At 39.2% G+C, this 16,025-nt stretch overlaps 1 protein-coding gene across 1 annotated transcript in view; it reads left to right on the top strand.

The window, feature by feature from the left end:
* Positions 1-16,025, top strand: part of SEL1L2 (SEL1L2 adaptor subunit of SYVN1 ubiquitin ligase) — a 174,827-nt gene that overhangs the window by 112,797 nt on the left and 46,005 nt on the right. The window contains exons 6-9 of the mRNA XM_056121630.1: positions 582-641; positions 730-811; positions 2,302-2,456; positions 3,012-3,068. Of these exons, the coding sequence (XP_055977605.1) occupies positions 582-641; positions 730-811; positions 2,302-2,456; positions 3,012-3,068 (354 nt within the window). The remainder of the gene's footprint in view (positions 1-581; positions 642-729; positions 812-2,301; positions 2,457-3,011; positions 3,069-16,025) is intronic.

Here is a 16,025-nt window from a genome sequence, read left to right as displayed (position 1 = left end):
ACCCTCCCTCACAATGGATTTTTGACAAGTACATTGAAGATAGATTCTGTTTTGTTGATAATGGTGGTGGTGGTTTTGGTGCCACACCAAGTGTGCTCAGGAGTTAATCTTGGCTTTATGCTCAGGAATTATTCCTGGTGGTGCACAGAGGACCATATGGGATGCCAGGCATCAAACAAGGGTTGGCCACATTTGAGGCAGATGCTCTACCGTCTGAGCTTTCTCTTCAGCTCCTAGAGTCTCATTTTTTTATGTAAAGATGCTAGCTCTGGTGTGGTATATAACAGAAAGAACACAATAGTCAAAGAATTTTGGAGTTAAAAAATACCATAGGTTCCTATTAAGCTAAATATCATGGAGACATTTTGCACAGAGTCTTTTGCTCAATAGGCTTTTCCCACTAAAAAGTAGTCATCTTTACAGAGAAAGAATGAAATAAAGAATTTATTTTGGAGTAGTGCAAAGTTTATTGCTAAACTACAAATTTAAAGGCAATAGATCATTTGATTGTCAAATTATGATGACCTACATATGAATTACACATATGCCTACATATGTACATATTATTTTTTTCACTCCAGGCCCTAATATACTATACCTTTGGAAGTGCTGGAGGAAGCATGATGTCTCAGATGATTTTGGTTTGTAAATTTAATATTCTTGTAGTCAAATATAGAAGTTATAAATTTAGGATTTGCTGAATACTAAGAATATACATGTCTATTTTAGGGGTACAGATATTTGTCAGGAATTAATGTTCTACAGAATTGTGAAGTTGCCCTAAATCATTACAAGAAAGTGGCAGATTATAGTGAGTAAACCATATATTATATATATAATGGATTGCCAAGAAAGTTTTAAAATACCAATACCAGTAGGTTTACCCATGAAAATATTTAAGTATTATGCTTTCACATATGTTATAATATTATGCTTTCATTATAAAAGTTTCTGACTTTTTGAGGCGCACACCCCAAAATTATTATTATTAATGCTCAGGACTTACCTTTGGCTCTGAACTTAGGGATCATTCCTAGTGGGACTCAAGGGATCATATGGGGTGCCAGAAATTAAACCAGAGTTGAACACATGCAACGCAGATGCCCTACACACTTTTGGGCTACCTTTTTTAAGAAAAAATTCTCAGTGGTTTTTCTCATCTTTTATTTTTTAAGTGCATAACCCAACTACTTGTTCTTACAATGTTGTTTCCTTAAATTTAAAGTTGAATGTAAATCAATAAATAGTCATCAGTTTTCTTAGTTCTAAAAATTTAGAATATGGAACAACTTGATAAATGGACATAAGTTATATACATTATACATTGGCACATTGGAAATCTACCACTGCTCTTTATTTATTTATTTATTTATTTATTTATTTATTTATTTTTGCTTTTTGGATCACACCCGGCAATGCACAGGGGTCACTCCTGGCTCTGCACTCAGGAATTACCCCTGGCGGTGCTCAGGAGACCAGATGGAATGCTGGGAATCGAACCCGGGTTGGTCGCATGCAAAGCAAATGCCCTACCCGCTGTGCTATTGCTCCAACCCCTACCACTGCCCTTTAAAATAATTCAAAAAAATCTATATTCTTTATTTTATGCCTTGTCTACAAAAATGCCACATGAGATTAATATATTCCTGAAATAATTTTAAAGTTGAATATAATTTTTAATTTTGCAATCTTGGAACTAAGCTAAAGATATAGCTTTAGGGCAAAAGATAAAAATCCACCTTTTTAATTTCTATTGTTTAGAATAATATCCAAATAAATATTTTTTTATAGAGTTCAGAGCTGAGAACATAAAAAGAGAAGAAACTACCTTGAAATTTCAGGTGCTATGTATAATAAATCATTGCACATACATGAGGATTACAAGGCAGTCCAAACTGCATGCTTTTTTAAAAAAAATCATGCATATTTTATTTACTTTCATAATTCAAGAGCAGTTATTATTCTTATACTTTCCATCCTGGAAAAAGTCAGTGGTAAGTGCTCAGTTGCCTGCTAGATTCTATCTTCTTTCCTTGAGCTTCATCACCAAAATCTTCAGATAAATGTTAGATATAGGTTCATACTTTGCAAATGGTTTTGATATTTTCATACTTTGCAAAGAGTTTTTCTGCTTTTCTCAGAAGTAAATAGACCAAAATCAGCAAAATTCTATTTCCTAAAATCATTTTCCTTTAGTAGGCCTGATCTCTGCACAATATTAGAATAGACCGATGTTTCCTGCACATTGTCTCTTACTATTCTGATTCTTCTGCCTGTTTTTGCGTTTGTTTCTATTCACAGTTGCTGACAAGTTGGAAAAAAATGAAGGTTTTCCAGTGGAAAAAGTGAGACTAACTGAAAGACCTGAAAATCTGAGTTCTAACAGTGAGATATTGGATTGGGACATATACCAATACTATAAATTTTTGGCAGAAAGAGGAGATGTTCAGATACAAGTAATGTATACAGAAAATCTTGAATGTTTAGAACATGCAAATTACAAGGGGCTTAGATTTCTAAGTTTGTCAGAAGGGTTTACAATCTTGAATAATAGGAGGAAGAGACATTTTCTCTTCTTTGTTTCCTTCCAGTTGGAGTATCTGTGATCTGTAGGAAGTAATTAAGAGAAGTTAATTTTTTTTATCTACTGTTGTTTTTAATATATATGAGGTTTTTTTAAAAATCAGACTCAGAAGTGTCTGTCTTAAGAATGAGATGCTCTAGTATTTGTAAGATTATATGGGCCAAGAATTGAGGCCCCTAAATTTATGTACCAATCTGGATTTTACATCAGGCCAATTTCCTGACAATGAGGAAACCAATGACCTAATATCAACCAATTATTCAATGATATGTTGAGTACCTAGAACATTTTCATGTTTTTTTAAAGACAAATCAACTGTATCAAATATGATCAGTATACTATACTGAAATCACTTAGTAAAAATGTTTTTTTTCTCTATTTATATTGATACTAGTTTAAAACAATTTTCTAAACTCATTGTTTCCAGGTATCTCTTGGACAATTGCATTTAATTGGGAGAAAGGGTCTTGACCAAGATTACTATGTAAGTAAATCAGAGAATTAAGTCATGAAGAATGGGGAATATATTGACAGGGCAATGAATTGCTGAGGAAAGCCCACTGCTGTTTCCTTTAATCATATTTTCTTGCTACCTGTTGAGGAAGAACAAAGCTCACCAAACATAGCTCCTTTCCCACCTACCTCCTAGTAAAAACAGATAGAGGATTCTGGAAGATCAGTTCAATCAGGAAAGTTTTTCATTCAACTGAAGCTCCCCTGTTCCCACCCAAGCTCATTGGAATGGATTTTATTGAGGACAATACCGCCACACCTTCCAGTCTTGGACATATACTTGGATTCTCTCCAAAGGCCAGCCATGTAAAGTGTATGGAAGTTTCCTGATAAGAAACCTAATGACTAGTCTCAGCCCCAATTTAGAATGAAGGAGAGACTGCTTTAAATACATCCGAAAAAAATTTAAGCATCTTTATAAAACTGCAAAGCTTCTTTAAATCATTTTGCTTAACTTTCTTCTAACCCAGTGACGTTAGTGGCTGGAGAAATAGTACAATGGGTAGGGCGCTTGCCTTGCATGCGGCCAACCTGGGTTCGATTCCCAGCATCCCATATGGTCCCCCAAGCACTGTCAGGAGTAATCCCTGAGTGTAACCAGGAGTAACCCTTGTGCATCGCCGGGTATGACCTGAAAGGCAATAAATAAATAAATAAATAAAATATCCCAGTGAAGTTAAAAGATTAATAATTTAAATTTAGGGCCATTTGTGGGCCATCCCCCACGCCCCACCAAGGTCGCCAGCTGCCCCCCACGAGCGGCTCTCCGGCACAGCCACGGCCCCGGAGGCACAAGGACTTAGCACAGAGAACCAGCCGCTTGGAGCAGAAAAGCAAATGGACTATGTGTTAAACCGCGCCACCAAGCCTGCCCGGAGGGGAAAGGGTGTTGACCGGCCCGCCCGCTCCTCTCTGGAAAGAAAGATGGCGGCCGCACGGGAGCCTTGTGGACAGCAGGTTTGAGCCGGGCTCGGCGGGAGCGGCAGGGACCTCATGGGAAGGGGGGCTTTGTGGGCCGTCCCCCACGCCCCACCGAGGTCACCAGCTGCCCCCCACGAGCGGCTCTCCAGCACGGCCACGACTCCAGGGCACAGAAACCAATCTCTTAACTATCTAACTTTTAATAGAAATTCTTCCAGGGTCAATAAGTAAAATAGCAGAAATTCAAAACCGCGCGGCCGCAATAGCGGCCGCACGACATCATTTTACTCTTAAACCAAGTTGTAGAAAGCAAATCATTTCACTACGCTGTTTCAGCATATCTGATTGTGGGGGGTGGGTCGTAAACTCTAAACAATAATTGTGCATCTTCTATCGAAACAATCTATCTAGTCAAAGTAGATAGAGTATTAACTAGAACTCATCTGCATCACAAGAATTGGGAGGGGTGGGAGGTGGGGGTCTATTGGGGTTTGGGGTTAAAAATAAGTATTGGTAAAGGGAAATGTGTTTGATATTTACATGACTGAGACCTAAACCCGAAAGCTCTGTAACTTTTCCCACAGTGATTCAATAAATAAATAAATTATAAAAAAAAAAAATTTAGGGCCAGAGCAATAGTACAGGGAGTTGGGCATTTGCCTTGCAAGGGCTGACCAGGATTGGATTCATGGCATCCCATATAATCTCTTGAGCACTTTCAGGAGCAACCCTGGATGTGACCCAAAAAGAAAAAAAAATCAAATTTATAGTGAAAAAATCAAAAACAAATAAACTGGACCTACAACAGCATCCTGCTCAAAAAGATACCAGAGTCCTAGGAAATTATTTTGTCTAGAACTGATTGTAATTCAAAATCTTAGACCCCAAGAGATCTGGAGAAGACTTTTTTTTTTACTTTTTTTTTAGTGAAATACCATGAGGTACAGATGTAGACTTACAAACTTTTGTGCTTGGGTTTCAGTTATACAGTGATCTAGTACCCATCCCTCCACCAGTGCCCATTCTCCACCATCAATGATCCCAGTAGTCCTCCCACCCTCCCACCCCATCGCCCGGTATCCCACCCCGCCTTTGTGGCAGGGCATTCCCTTTCGCTCTCTCTTTCCTTTAGGGTGTTGTGGTTTGCAATAGAGGTATTGAGTGGCCATTGTGTTTGGTCGATAGTCTACTTTCAGCATGCATCTCACATTCGGAGCAAAACCTCCAAACATCCTTTATTTGGTGTTTCCTTCTCTATCTGAACTGCCTTTTCCCCCAGTATGTGCTGCAGGGACATTATTTTAAAGGATGACTTTTCAGCCCTTGTTATTTTTATGAGTCATGTACTCATTGTCTCAAAGGAAAACAAATCCTATTTTAACACTGGCTAAGTACCTCCAAGGTGATTACATAAAAGAGTGATAATTTTCTGGGACTGGAGTGATAATACAGTGGGTAGGGTGCTTGTGTTGCATGCAGCTGGCCAATCCATGTTAAGCCCTGAGTGCGCACCACAAGGTGTGGTCCAAAACCAAAAACAAATACACAAAAAAGAGTATCAGTTTATATTTCCACTTTATGAATGTGGTTTGGGTGCTGTATTTTGTGTTTTATATCAAGTACACTTGAATCAAATAAATTTTGTAAAATGTGATCAAATAGGTAACAGTTGAAATATGTATCCCAGGGCAACTCAATTAAAGTCTTTGGATATTTTAATGCTCCTCATAACCAAGATTTTAGCTTCTTAGGAAATTCTGTATTCATAATATCAGACTTTAGCTTTCACTGAGTATATCAGATTAACTGTAGGATTAATTATCTACTTTCCATAAATGATAGTGAAACCACTCAAACCTCAGTTATAAGGAATTCCTGACAAGTCTTGCTGACGTACATCAAAACACACAAAACTGAGTATCTCTGGTTTATTCCTCCACTGAGAACACTAGATGAGAGCTCCAGCTACCTCCTGGTAAGGTATGAAATGCAAGTCAAAGGCTGTCACTGAAGCACTATTGGCACAGCCAGGCCATCATTGAGTTTAGTCAAGCTTTCCCACTGGCTCAGTTGCAGAAGTTTTATTGTCTCTGTTTTACATAGGAGGAGCTGAATCTGGAGAGGCAAATTGTTCTTAAGTTTCATAGTTAGTAGAAGGTTGTTAAGTTGAATTTGAATACAAGGCTCTGGCAGTCAAACCTTTTGTTCTTTCTATTAAGCCTTACTGCCTTTTAAATTTTATTTTAACTTGAGGCACTGTGCTTTACAATATTGTTAATGATAGGGTTTCTTGCATACAATGTTCCAACGGCACACCTTCCACAGTGTCTGCTTTCCTTCATAACTGTCTCAGCACCCCACCTAACATTCCCTCCACTCCATCCCCAGCCCTTATCATAGGAAACTCTTCGTCAGTTTCTGTTACCTTTGGACATTTGTTATTCCCTTAGTATGTTTCTTTATATTCCACATATGAGAAAATCCTTCTGCATCTGTCCTTCTCCTTGTGACTAACTTAGCTCAGCATGATTCTCTTCAGATCCATCCACATAGTAGTAAATTGCATGATTTTGCTTTTTCTTAAATCTGAGTAGCATTTTACTGTGGATATGTGCCACAGTTTCTGTTCCTTGGCACGTGGATTGTTTTCCGGTATTGGCTACTATGAAATAGTAAATACAATTAAAATAGTAAAGCAAATATCTTTTCTGAAGAGTTTTTAGGACTTGGGATAGATGCCAAGAAGTTAAATTGCTGGGTCATCTGGTCAACTCAGTTCTTAGTTTTTTGAGAAAGTTGAACCGGTCAACATTTTCCCCAGCCGTGGTTGAGGGTTTCTTTTTTTCCCCTCTTTTGATGAATTCTAATATTGCTAATATAAAGTAACATCTCATGTTTTGATTTGTATTTCTCTAATAACAAGTGATGCAGAGCATATTTTCATATACCTATCGGCTATCTGTCACAGTCACGGTCCTCCCGTTGTTCATCGATTTGCTCGAGCGGGCCCAGTAGCTTCTCCATCATGAGACTTGTTGTTACTGTGTTTGGCATATCGGCTATCTGTATGTCTTCTTTTATTTTTATTTAGACAGTTTTGATTTTGGAGGGCCATGCCTCGTGGTACTTGGGGATTACTCCTGTCTTTGTGCTCAGGGATCACTCCTGGTACGGCCTGGAAAACAATTATGGTGCCTAGGATCAAACCCCAGTCACTTGCATGCAGATAATTGCTCTATCTCCTTAATGCTCTTCCCAGGCCTTGTATGTCCTATTCAAGAAATTTTAATACCTTCTGACCTGGGCTTCATGCTCACTTTCTTATAAAGAATTGTATCCCATACTGCTTATCAATATAAGACTGATTCCAAAAATGCTCTGTATTTTAGGCACATTTTAGAACAGCAGTACAGACTTATTCTTTCTGCTCTGCTCTACCTGATAAACTCACGTTCACAAAGGGGGCGCCAGTCAAGATCTCAAACCTCAAGCACTGATGGGCTTATTTATCATTTAGCAAGTGGCCTGAAACAACAGTCATTTAACTTGTGACTTTGACGAGTCAATAGTGTTGGTTGTTGCCCAAACTTCAAATATTGCCAAATATTTGACTAAATTCAGCCAAGAAATTATGGTTTGAGCCAAAATTAACTAATCATGGTTAAATTTGCTATGCGTTTATAGTCGGTCAGGGTTGGCTGGTTTCTGATAGCTTCATTTGTGACAATTAGGATGATTGATTCTCTTTAAGTACTCTTGTTCTCCAACTGGCCAAGCTTTTCATATGCAAACTCCAGTGAAGATTTTTTTTATTAGTTCCACTCTTCCATACTTGTGCTCTCATAGTTTATTTTTTTCTAACCATATCACTACCAGAATTACATTATCCGAATTTGTTTACTTACTCTCTCCCCACAATAGAATATAGGTTCTTGTCTGTCTGCTCTCTGCTGTTTCCTGCAATCAGCTTTCTGTCCTGCATTTATCTGCCGCAAATTACATATTTAGTATTTATTAAATGAATAAATAATAGCTTCCTAAATGATATATTCCTCCTCAGTCTAAGTCACTATATTAATTCTTTAGTCCACAGAAAAAAATATCAGTATAAAGTTTTTTAAAGGTTGAGGTTTATTATCCAGAAAATTAAATATTAAAATATCTAAAAATAACTTGCCTTCCTTCCACCCTATGGTTGATTAAATTAATCTCAGGTTGTCAGTATTGGCAACATTTTTACTTCTCCCACCACCAAATTTCAATTATTAAAGAATATTCTAAATGAAATTCCTGATTACATTATCTTGAATTTCTACACACGCATTTTAATATTATTTGCATTTCTAAATATACACAGGTTCAGAATTAATTGTATTAGGAAATCTGTATGTTTGGAGCATACTATTAAAATGGATAATGCACAACTAAATTCAATCTAGCATTAGAATAATCTCTAATAGATAAGAACAGCTGCTTTATCACCCATTATGAAGATAGAAGCCAATATCACCCCCCTTTAAGGATGATTTACAGAGCCTAGGTTTAAAGAACTGTTCATAAATTTTTTTTTAATAATGAAGTTTTTTGAATTTTATTCTAGGAAAAATGTTACAAATTGATTAGGGACCTAAACCTTTGTAAATCAATCTCAATTCTTCAAAAAATAGATGTGCTTTAAAAATAAAACTAACAATTCCTGGAACATTCTTTATTTAATCCTTATTCAAAACACCGATTATAATTTGTTATTTTATGTTCTTCTAAAAAACAAAAATGCTGCCAATTTAAACTATTGTGTTGCCATCAATAATATGACATGAAGAGTTATGGAAGGAGGAATTAAAGATTGCCTCAATTTTCTCAGTCTTTAATGGATAATTATATTGAGTGAAAGGAATATTCCAGGATAGTTATTTTCTTCTGAGAAATTTATTATTTTCTTCTAGCAGTTCAAGTCTAGTTTTCCAGAATGTAATCTTTCTCTGTTGATTTTCTTTTTATTACCAAATATTTGAGATCCAATTGCTGAAGCAGAACTTAAAAAAATAATTCAATGAAATCATATACTAAACTACTAAAGGACAATAAATATGTTGTTTTATTATCTAATTCCCTTGTTTTAAATAATTATAAACATATCCTTTTATTTCATCTTAATTCCAGAAATATTTCTGAATAATATAATGAAATACACTAATAATACAAATACATCAAATTGGGGAAGACAGACAAGTAGACAAATCAATGAAGCTTACCATGAAAGTTACTTAGGAATAATCTGGGGTCTTAGCTCCAAAGAGAGATTCATAGTACCTTTATTTTTCATCTAAAGTTCTCTGATAAATATGATTAGTAAATCATATATTTGATATTTTATCACACATTATATTTGTCAATAATTGATAAATCACACATTGTTGTATCTTTTCTATTTGACACATTAATCCAATATTTTATACAGAATTTATTTCTGTGTAAAAATATTCATATATCTCCAATGGCTTCTGTTTTCTGGTAATTAAAACCCTAAGGGTATTCAATAATATGCCATCATTATATTTTTGCAAGCCTTAGCTTTGGAATTTTCTACTTCGGCTATAAGAAAGCAATACTGTTTCCTAGACTTATCTTGAACTTTCCAATCTACTAATCTATATTCTTTACTCATGTGAATACTTTAATATATCACTTATACACAGTGGTAAATACTCTCAATATTTTGTGAGAGCTTTATAACATTTGAGCTCTTCTTCTTTTACCACTTAGCATGATTATCACATACATGGAAATGGGGTCTAGGTTGTCCATAGCCTACATGATTCTGTAATTTTGCTAAATAAGTATAGATATCAATATCATGTTGGCTGCGTGCAAGGCAAACACCCTACCGCTGTGCTATCACTCCAGCGGTAGGGCATTTGCCTTGCACGCAGCCAACATGGCCAACCCGAGTTTGATTCCTCCGCCCCTCTCGGAGAGCCCAGCAAGCTACCGAGAGTATCTCGCCCGCACAGCAGAGCCTGGCAAGCTCCCCATGACGTATTCGATATGCCAAACGCAGTAACAACAAAGTCTCCAATGGAGACGTTACTGGGCCCGCTCGAGCAAATCGATGAACAACGGGAGGGCCTTTACCTTTACCTTTACCTTACCTTATCAATATCATGTTTACACTGCTGTCATGAAGATTAACACATGATACATCAGTATGACATAACTCCTAACTATTCAATACCTCTTGATTTCTTTTTTATATTCCTTTATATCCCATCTGTTGCCTACTGTCTTTGTTTTGTCTTGCTTAGTATCTGTAGTGCTCAGAGACTTACACCTAGCTCTTAGAGATACTCAGAGGGGACCACATGCAGTGCTGGGGATTAAACCAGGGCTGCCAGTGTACAAGATAAATACCTTAACTTCTGTACTATCTCTCCAGCCCTGTTATCTACTGTTTATATATATTTCAGCACAGCGGGTAGGGCGTTCGCCTTACAAGCGGCCAACATGGCCGACCCGAGTTCGATTCTTCCGCCCCTCTCGGAGAGCCCGGCAAGCTACCGAGAGTATTCGATATGCCAGACACAGTAACAACAAAGTCTCCAATGGAGACGTTACTGGGCCCGCTCAAGCAAATCGACGATCAACGGGAGGGCCTTTACCTTTACCTTTACCTTTACCTTTTCTCAGCAGAATTGTTAGGAACCGTGTAGAGATAATGTTTAATTGCTGTTAAGATATGAATCATCTTTAATATGTAATATACTCCTATATGTGCATATCTGTAGTTAGTCTTAAGCAAATATTTGAAAGGATAGATGAATAGAAATGATTGTTGAATGGAGGCATGAGGTAAAGTAGATCAGCACTGGAAGCATGGAGCGATAGCACAGTGGGTAGGGCGTTTGCTTTGCATGCAGGCCGACCCAGATTTGATTCCTCTGCCCCTCTCGGAGAGCTCGGCAAGCTACCGAGAGTATCTTGCCCGCACGGCAAAGCCTGGCAAGCTACCTGTGGCATATTCAATATGCCGAACACAGTAACAACAAGTCTCATGATGGAGATGTTACTGTGCCCGCTCGAGCAAATCGATGGACGACAGGAGGACAGTGACAGTGACTCTGATTTTTAAGGACACGGTGTGTTTATCAAATGAATTGCCAATATTTCTAGGTCTGTTATACATATAAAAGTACTATCTAAATTTATTCCCTGAAAATTGAACATTGAAAAAGTGGAGTCTTGCTGTTGTTGTTTTTTGTTTTCTTCATCTTTTGAGTCATACCCAGTGATGCTCGGGGATAATCCTGGCAGTCTCAGAGATACTGAGATGGGATGATGGGGACTGAACTCAGCTTGGCTGCATGCAAGGCAAGCACACAAAGCATTTTATTTTATTTTTATTGAGGTGACATTAACTTGCAAAACTGTGTATGCTTTAGGAGTAAACTATCATGCCTTTTCTAATCATGTCATTACATTATAACAATCTCAAAGAACAACAGAGACCTTTATTGCCATAGCAAAGTCCTTTGGAATTAAAAAGTATTCCTTTCTCTACTTTGTTGCTTGTGTATAAAAATGTAGCAGCAGATTTTATAATAATCTACCACTTTATTGGGTTATATATTGGTTTGTTTCTATGGTGTCTTTAGGAAAATTTCATATTTTCTATGTATATTATCATGTTATTTGCAAATGTTGTTACTGTGTTTTGGCATATTAGCACAGCGGTAGGGCGTTTGCCTTGCACGCAGCCAATATGGCCGACCCGAGTTCGATTCCTCCGCCCCTCTCGGAGAGCCTGGCGAGCTACCGAGAGTATCTTGCCCGCATGGCAGAGCCTGGCAAGCTCCCCGTGACGTACTCATTATGCCAAAACACAGTAACAACAAGTCTCACAATGGAGATGTTACTGGGCCCGCTCGAGCAAATCGATGAACAACGGGAGGACCGTGTGATCCGTGTGATTTGCAAATAATGGTAGTTTTACTTCTTTCCTATTTGGATTCCTTTCATTTGTTTTTCTTGACTAATTGCTCTGGCTAAGAATAAGAATTTGAGGTTAGATTGTTTGAGATTTTTCTCTTGTTTCCCAAATAAGTCTAAATATTTTTTCTTCTTTGGTCACACCTGGCGATGCACAGGGATTAATCCTGGCTCTGCACTCAGGAGTTACTCCTGGCAGTGCTCAGGGGACGATATGGGATGCTGCGAACTGAACCCGGGTCGGCCACATGCAAGGCAAACGCCCTACCCGCTGTGCTATCTCTCCAGCCCCTAAGTCTAAATTTTTATGAACTTTCTTCTTAGTCTTTTTTTTGGTTGTTTCCCAAATGTGCTGATAGCTTATGTCTTCATTCTAATTAATTTAAAGAAAAAAATTAGAAAGTGACACATTGGTAAAGGGAAGTAGACACAAGTTAAGGGACTGGTGTTATAATATTGTATACCTTAAACTCAGTCATGAATAACTTTGTAATTCATTGATTCAATAAATATAAAAAGATTTTTAAAGAAAAAAATGTACCACAACCAAAGGAAAAGGTGAACTTAGAAAGACTAAAGTCCACTCCTAGCAGTACTATGCCTAATTGTGCAAAAATGACGACTCAGTAGTTGGGTTTGACACTGTAATTCTTAGGACCCAGAAGTGAGAGGTCCCACAAAAGTCAAAATCAATGGTGCTTAAGCACACATATAGTGTGCTCTCAGAGAGCCTGGCAAGCTAATGAGAGTATCTTGCCTGCACGGCAAAGCCTGGCAAGCTATCCGTGACATATTCAATATACCAAACACAGTAACAAGAAGTCTCAAAATGGAGACGTTACTGGGCCCGCTCGAGCAAATCGATGAACAATGGGAGGACATAGTGTGCCCATCTTACTCAGAGCCTTGAACTTGCCAGTCATTGTCCTATTCCTTTGAGACATATCCCTTATCCTGCCAAGATTTTTTTGTTTGGGGACCACATCCAGTGGTGCTCAGGGTCTCAGGGTCTGCTCCTGGCACTGTGCTCAAGGGACTGTATGTCGTGCCAGGGATCAAACCAGTGTCACATGTAAAAAAACATTTTAACCTTTGCATTATTATCTTCAGTCCCTCTCCAGGATTTTTAATTTTTTTTTATTTTTCATTCATCTAATAGTAATCAATAACATATTGTTTAGTTCATATAGTTTAGTTTTTTAAAACTTTGTATGTTCATTTCAATTTGTATTATTATTATGATCTGAAAGGATAGTTGCTGAAATTTCAATTTTCATGAATAAATAGACATTTGTTTCCAAATAGGTAGTCTATCTTGAAAAATGCTCCCTGTATACTTAGGACAAATATGTATTTGAAATTTTAAGGGTGGAAAATTCTGTATATGTCTATTAAGCCCATCTTGTCTTATTCCTTATTGAAAGTTGTTGTTTCCTTGTAGATTTTCTATAGGAATTATCTTCTGGTTAGTTACTCTTGCTGAGTTCATCCTTTAATTTTTATGTATTTTCTCCATCCTTCTCTTGTTACATTTTCTCGTTAGAAATTTTATACGTATATTTTAAATTTGAGGTACCATGGTTTGCAACTGATCTTCTCGGTCCTATCTTGGCATTAAAATCACCCACAATGATCTTGTAGAAGGTGTGGTCTTCTTTATAGAACTTCTCTAGCTCCATGTAGAACTTCTCGATTTCTCTTTCATCATAATGAGATGTTGGTGCGTAGACAACGAAGATAGAAACTGCAGGCAGTGAGCCACATCTATTCAAATGTAAACGTCCAATTCGGGTTGTTAGGCATTCAAATGAATCAATGCTCTTGGCCAAGTTTGTGTTGACAAGGACACCAACGCCTCCAACACCTCTTTTATCGCATGTTCCGAGGAACAATTCTTCTCCAGTGTCGAAAACGGCATGGTGAGATTCGTGCCTTCTTGTCTCGGTCAGACCAATGATGTCGTACTTGATCATTCGCGCTTGTACCATCAGGTCCTCGATGGATGCATCTGATGCTAGCGTACGTGCATTGAAAGTACAGACGATCATTTTTGTCTTCCTTCGTTGTGGCAGCCTAGGTCGGCCTTGAGATTTTGTCGGCCTCTCCTTTCTCATCCTTCTCAGTGCTGCCATGTCGGTGAAGCCTTCTGGGTCAGGTGAATGAGACCAGTTGTAGTTACTGGTTTTGGCATATCGAATACACAGCGGATAGCTTGCCAGGCTCTTCCGTGCGGGCGGAATACTCTCGGTAGCTTGCCAGTCTTTCCGAGAGGTATAGAGGCTTTTGGGGTGACCTCTAATCACCCTTGTAGGTGTTACCATATTTGAACCCTATCAAATATGGTACGACAATTCCAGAAGACGGGTATTTAGTGTCTTATGATGTGTCCGGAAAGCGTCCTGGAGTGTGGCGACGGCTGGGTAGTGGAAGTAGTGTCGAGAGTGGAAGTCTGCCAGTGGGGTATTTATCTGGGTAGGGTGGGTCTCCTGTGCACAATTCGATCCCTGGGTGGTTGATGGAAGCAGACAGGGCAGGGTAGGGTGGGGCTCCTGATTAGAATCCCTTTGTCACCTGTGGTGGTGGGAGCAAGCAGAGAAGCTCTGTCCCTGGGTCCGCCGAGCCTGGAGTCCAAGGTCTCAGAGAGTTCCGCTTACCTTGTTCTGTGGGTCTTCAGTTGTGCGTGGGTCTCGGCCGGAGCGGCCGCGCGGGTCCGGAAAGCGTCCTGGAGTGTGGCGACGGCTGGGTAGTGGAAGATCAGCTGAAGAACTTCACATTGGAACCCATGGCCTAGAATGGAACGAACAGGGTGAGAGACTGTCTGAGTTCATCATGTCGACCAAGACCATTCATGGTAACTCACAGTTCCAGAAGGCAGAATCTAAACGATGGACATGGGAGTCTCCCGGTGGACGATTCCACAACGAAATAGACCACATCATATTCAATCGACGGTTTTGCCTGACTGATGTCGCTGTTGTCCCAAAATTTCGAACGGCATCGGACCACCGTCTCCTTCGTGCAAAATTCTACTTCACAGAGCGGGGAGAAAGGGCTGCAAAGTTCAAAAAGAGAACTCCCAGAACGACCACCAACTGGGAACTCTTTGGTACTATTGCGGCAACATGGGAAGATGCCATTGTTGACAACATTGACGAGGAATACGATCGACTGGTTCAGCACCTCCATGAATGTGTGAGGAACGCCAAGAGAGAGATAGCCACAAAAAGTCGCCTATCTTCGAAAACTCTTGAGCTAATTCGCCAGCATGGTTTGGCGCATGCCTCAGGCAACCGCAAGCTAACGTCCGAGCTTGCAAAGCAGTGCAGAGATGCGATCAAGGAAGACCTCAAAGAGAGAAGAGCAGAAGTACTGGTAGATGCGGCAGAAGCCGAGAAAAGTATTCGTAACGCCCGCCTGTCCTTCGCCAACTATAAGACCAAGATGACTGCCCTCCGACGTCCTGATGGATCCATCACATCCTCCAGAACGGCAATGGAGAAGATTATCCATGACTTCTACTCAAATCTCTTCGATAGCCATGTCCACTTGCCGACATACCAAATTCCACAGGATGGGTATGTCGTTCCCAACGTTCTCCCTTCCGAAATCCGACACGCCATTTCGTCAGTAAAGAAGCAAACAGCACCCGGCCCAGACAAGGTCAGACCTGAACACCTGAAGAACCTGCCATCAGTACTCATCAATACACTGGCTCGGCTCTTCACTCGCTACCTGTCTGAATGCAAGGTTCCATCTCAATGGAAAACCAGCAGGACCGTACTACTGTTCAAGAAGGGAGACATCCATGACATTGGCAACTATCGCCCGATCTGCCTATTGTCTGTCATCTACAAGTTGTTCACTCGAGTCATCCTGAATAGGATTGGCAGAACACTAGATGAAGGACAACCATGTGAGCAAGCAGGGTTCCGCAAAGGATTCAGCACCATCGACCATATCCACACGATAACCAAACTCATTGAGGTTTCTCGGGAGTTCAAGATGCCACTCTGCTTAACGT

Source organism: Sorex fumeus, unplaced genomic scaffold (assembly GCF_029834395.1).
Source record: "Sorex fumeus unplaced genomic scaffold, SorFum_2.1 ptg000044l, whole genome shotgun sequence".
Classification (NCBI taxonomy): Eukaryota; Metazoa; Chordata; class Mammalia; order Eulipotyphla; family Soricidae; genus Sorex; species Sorex fumeus.
This window is presented reverse-complemented; position numbering and strand designations above follow the sequence as displayed.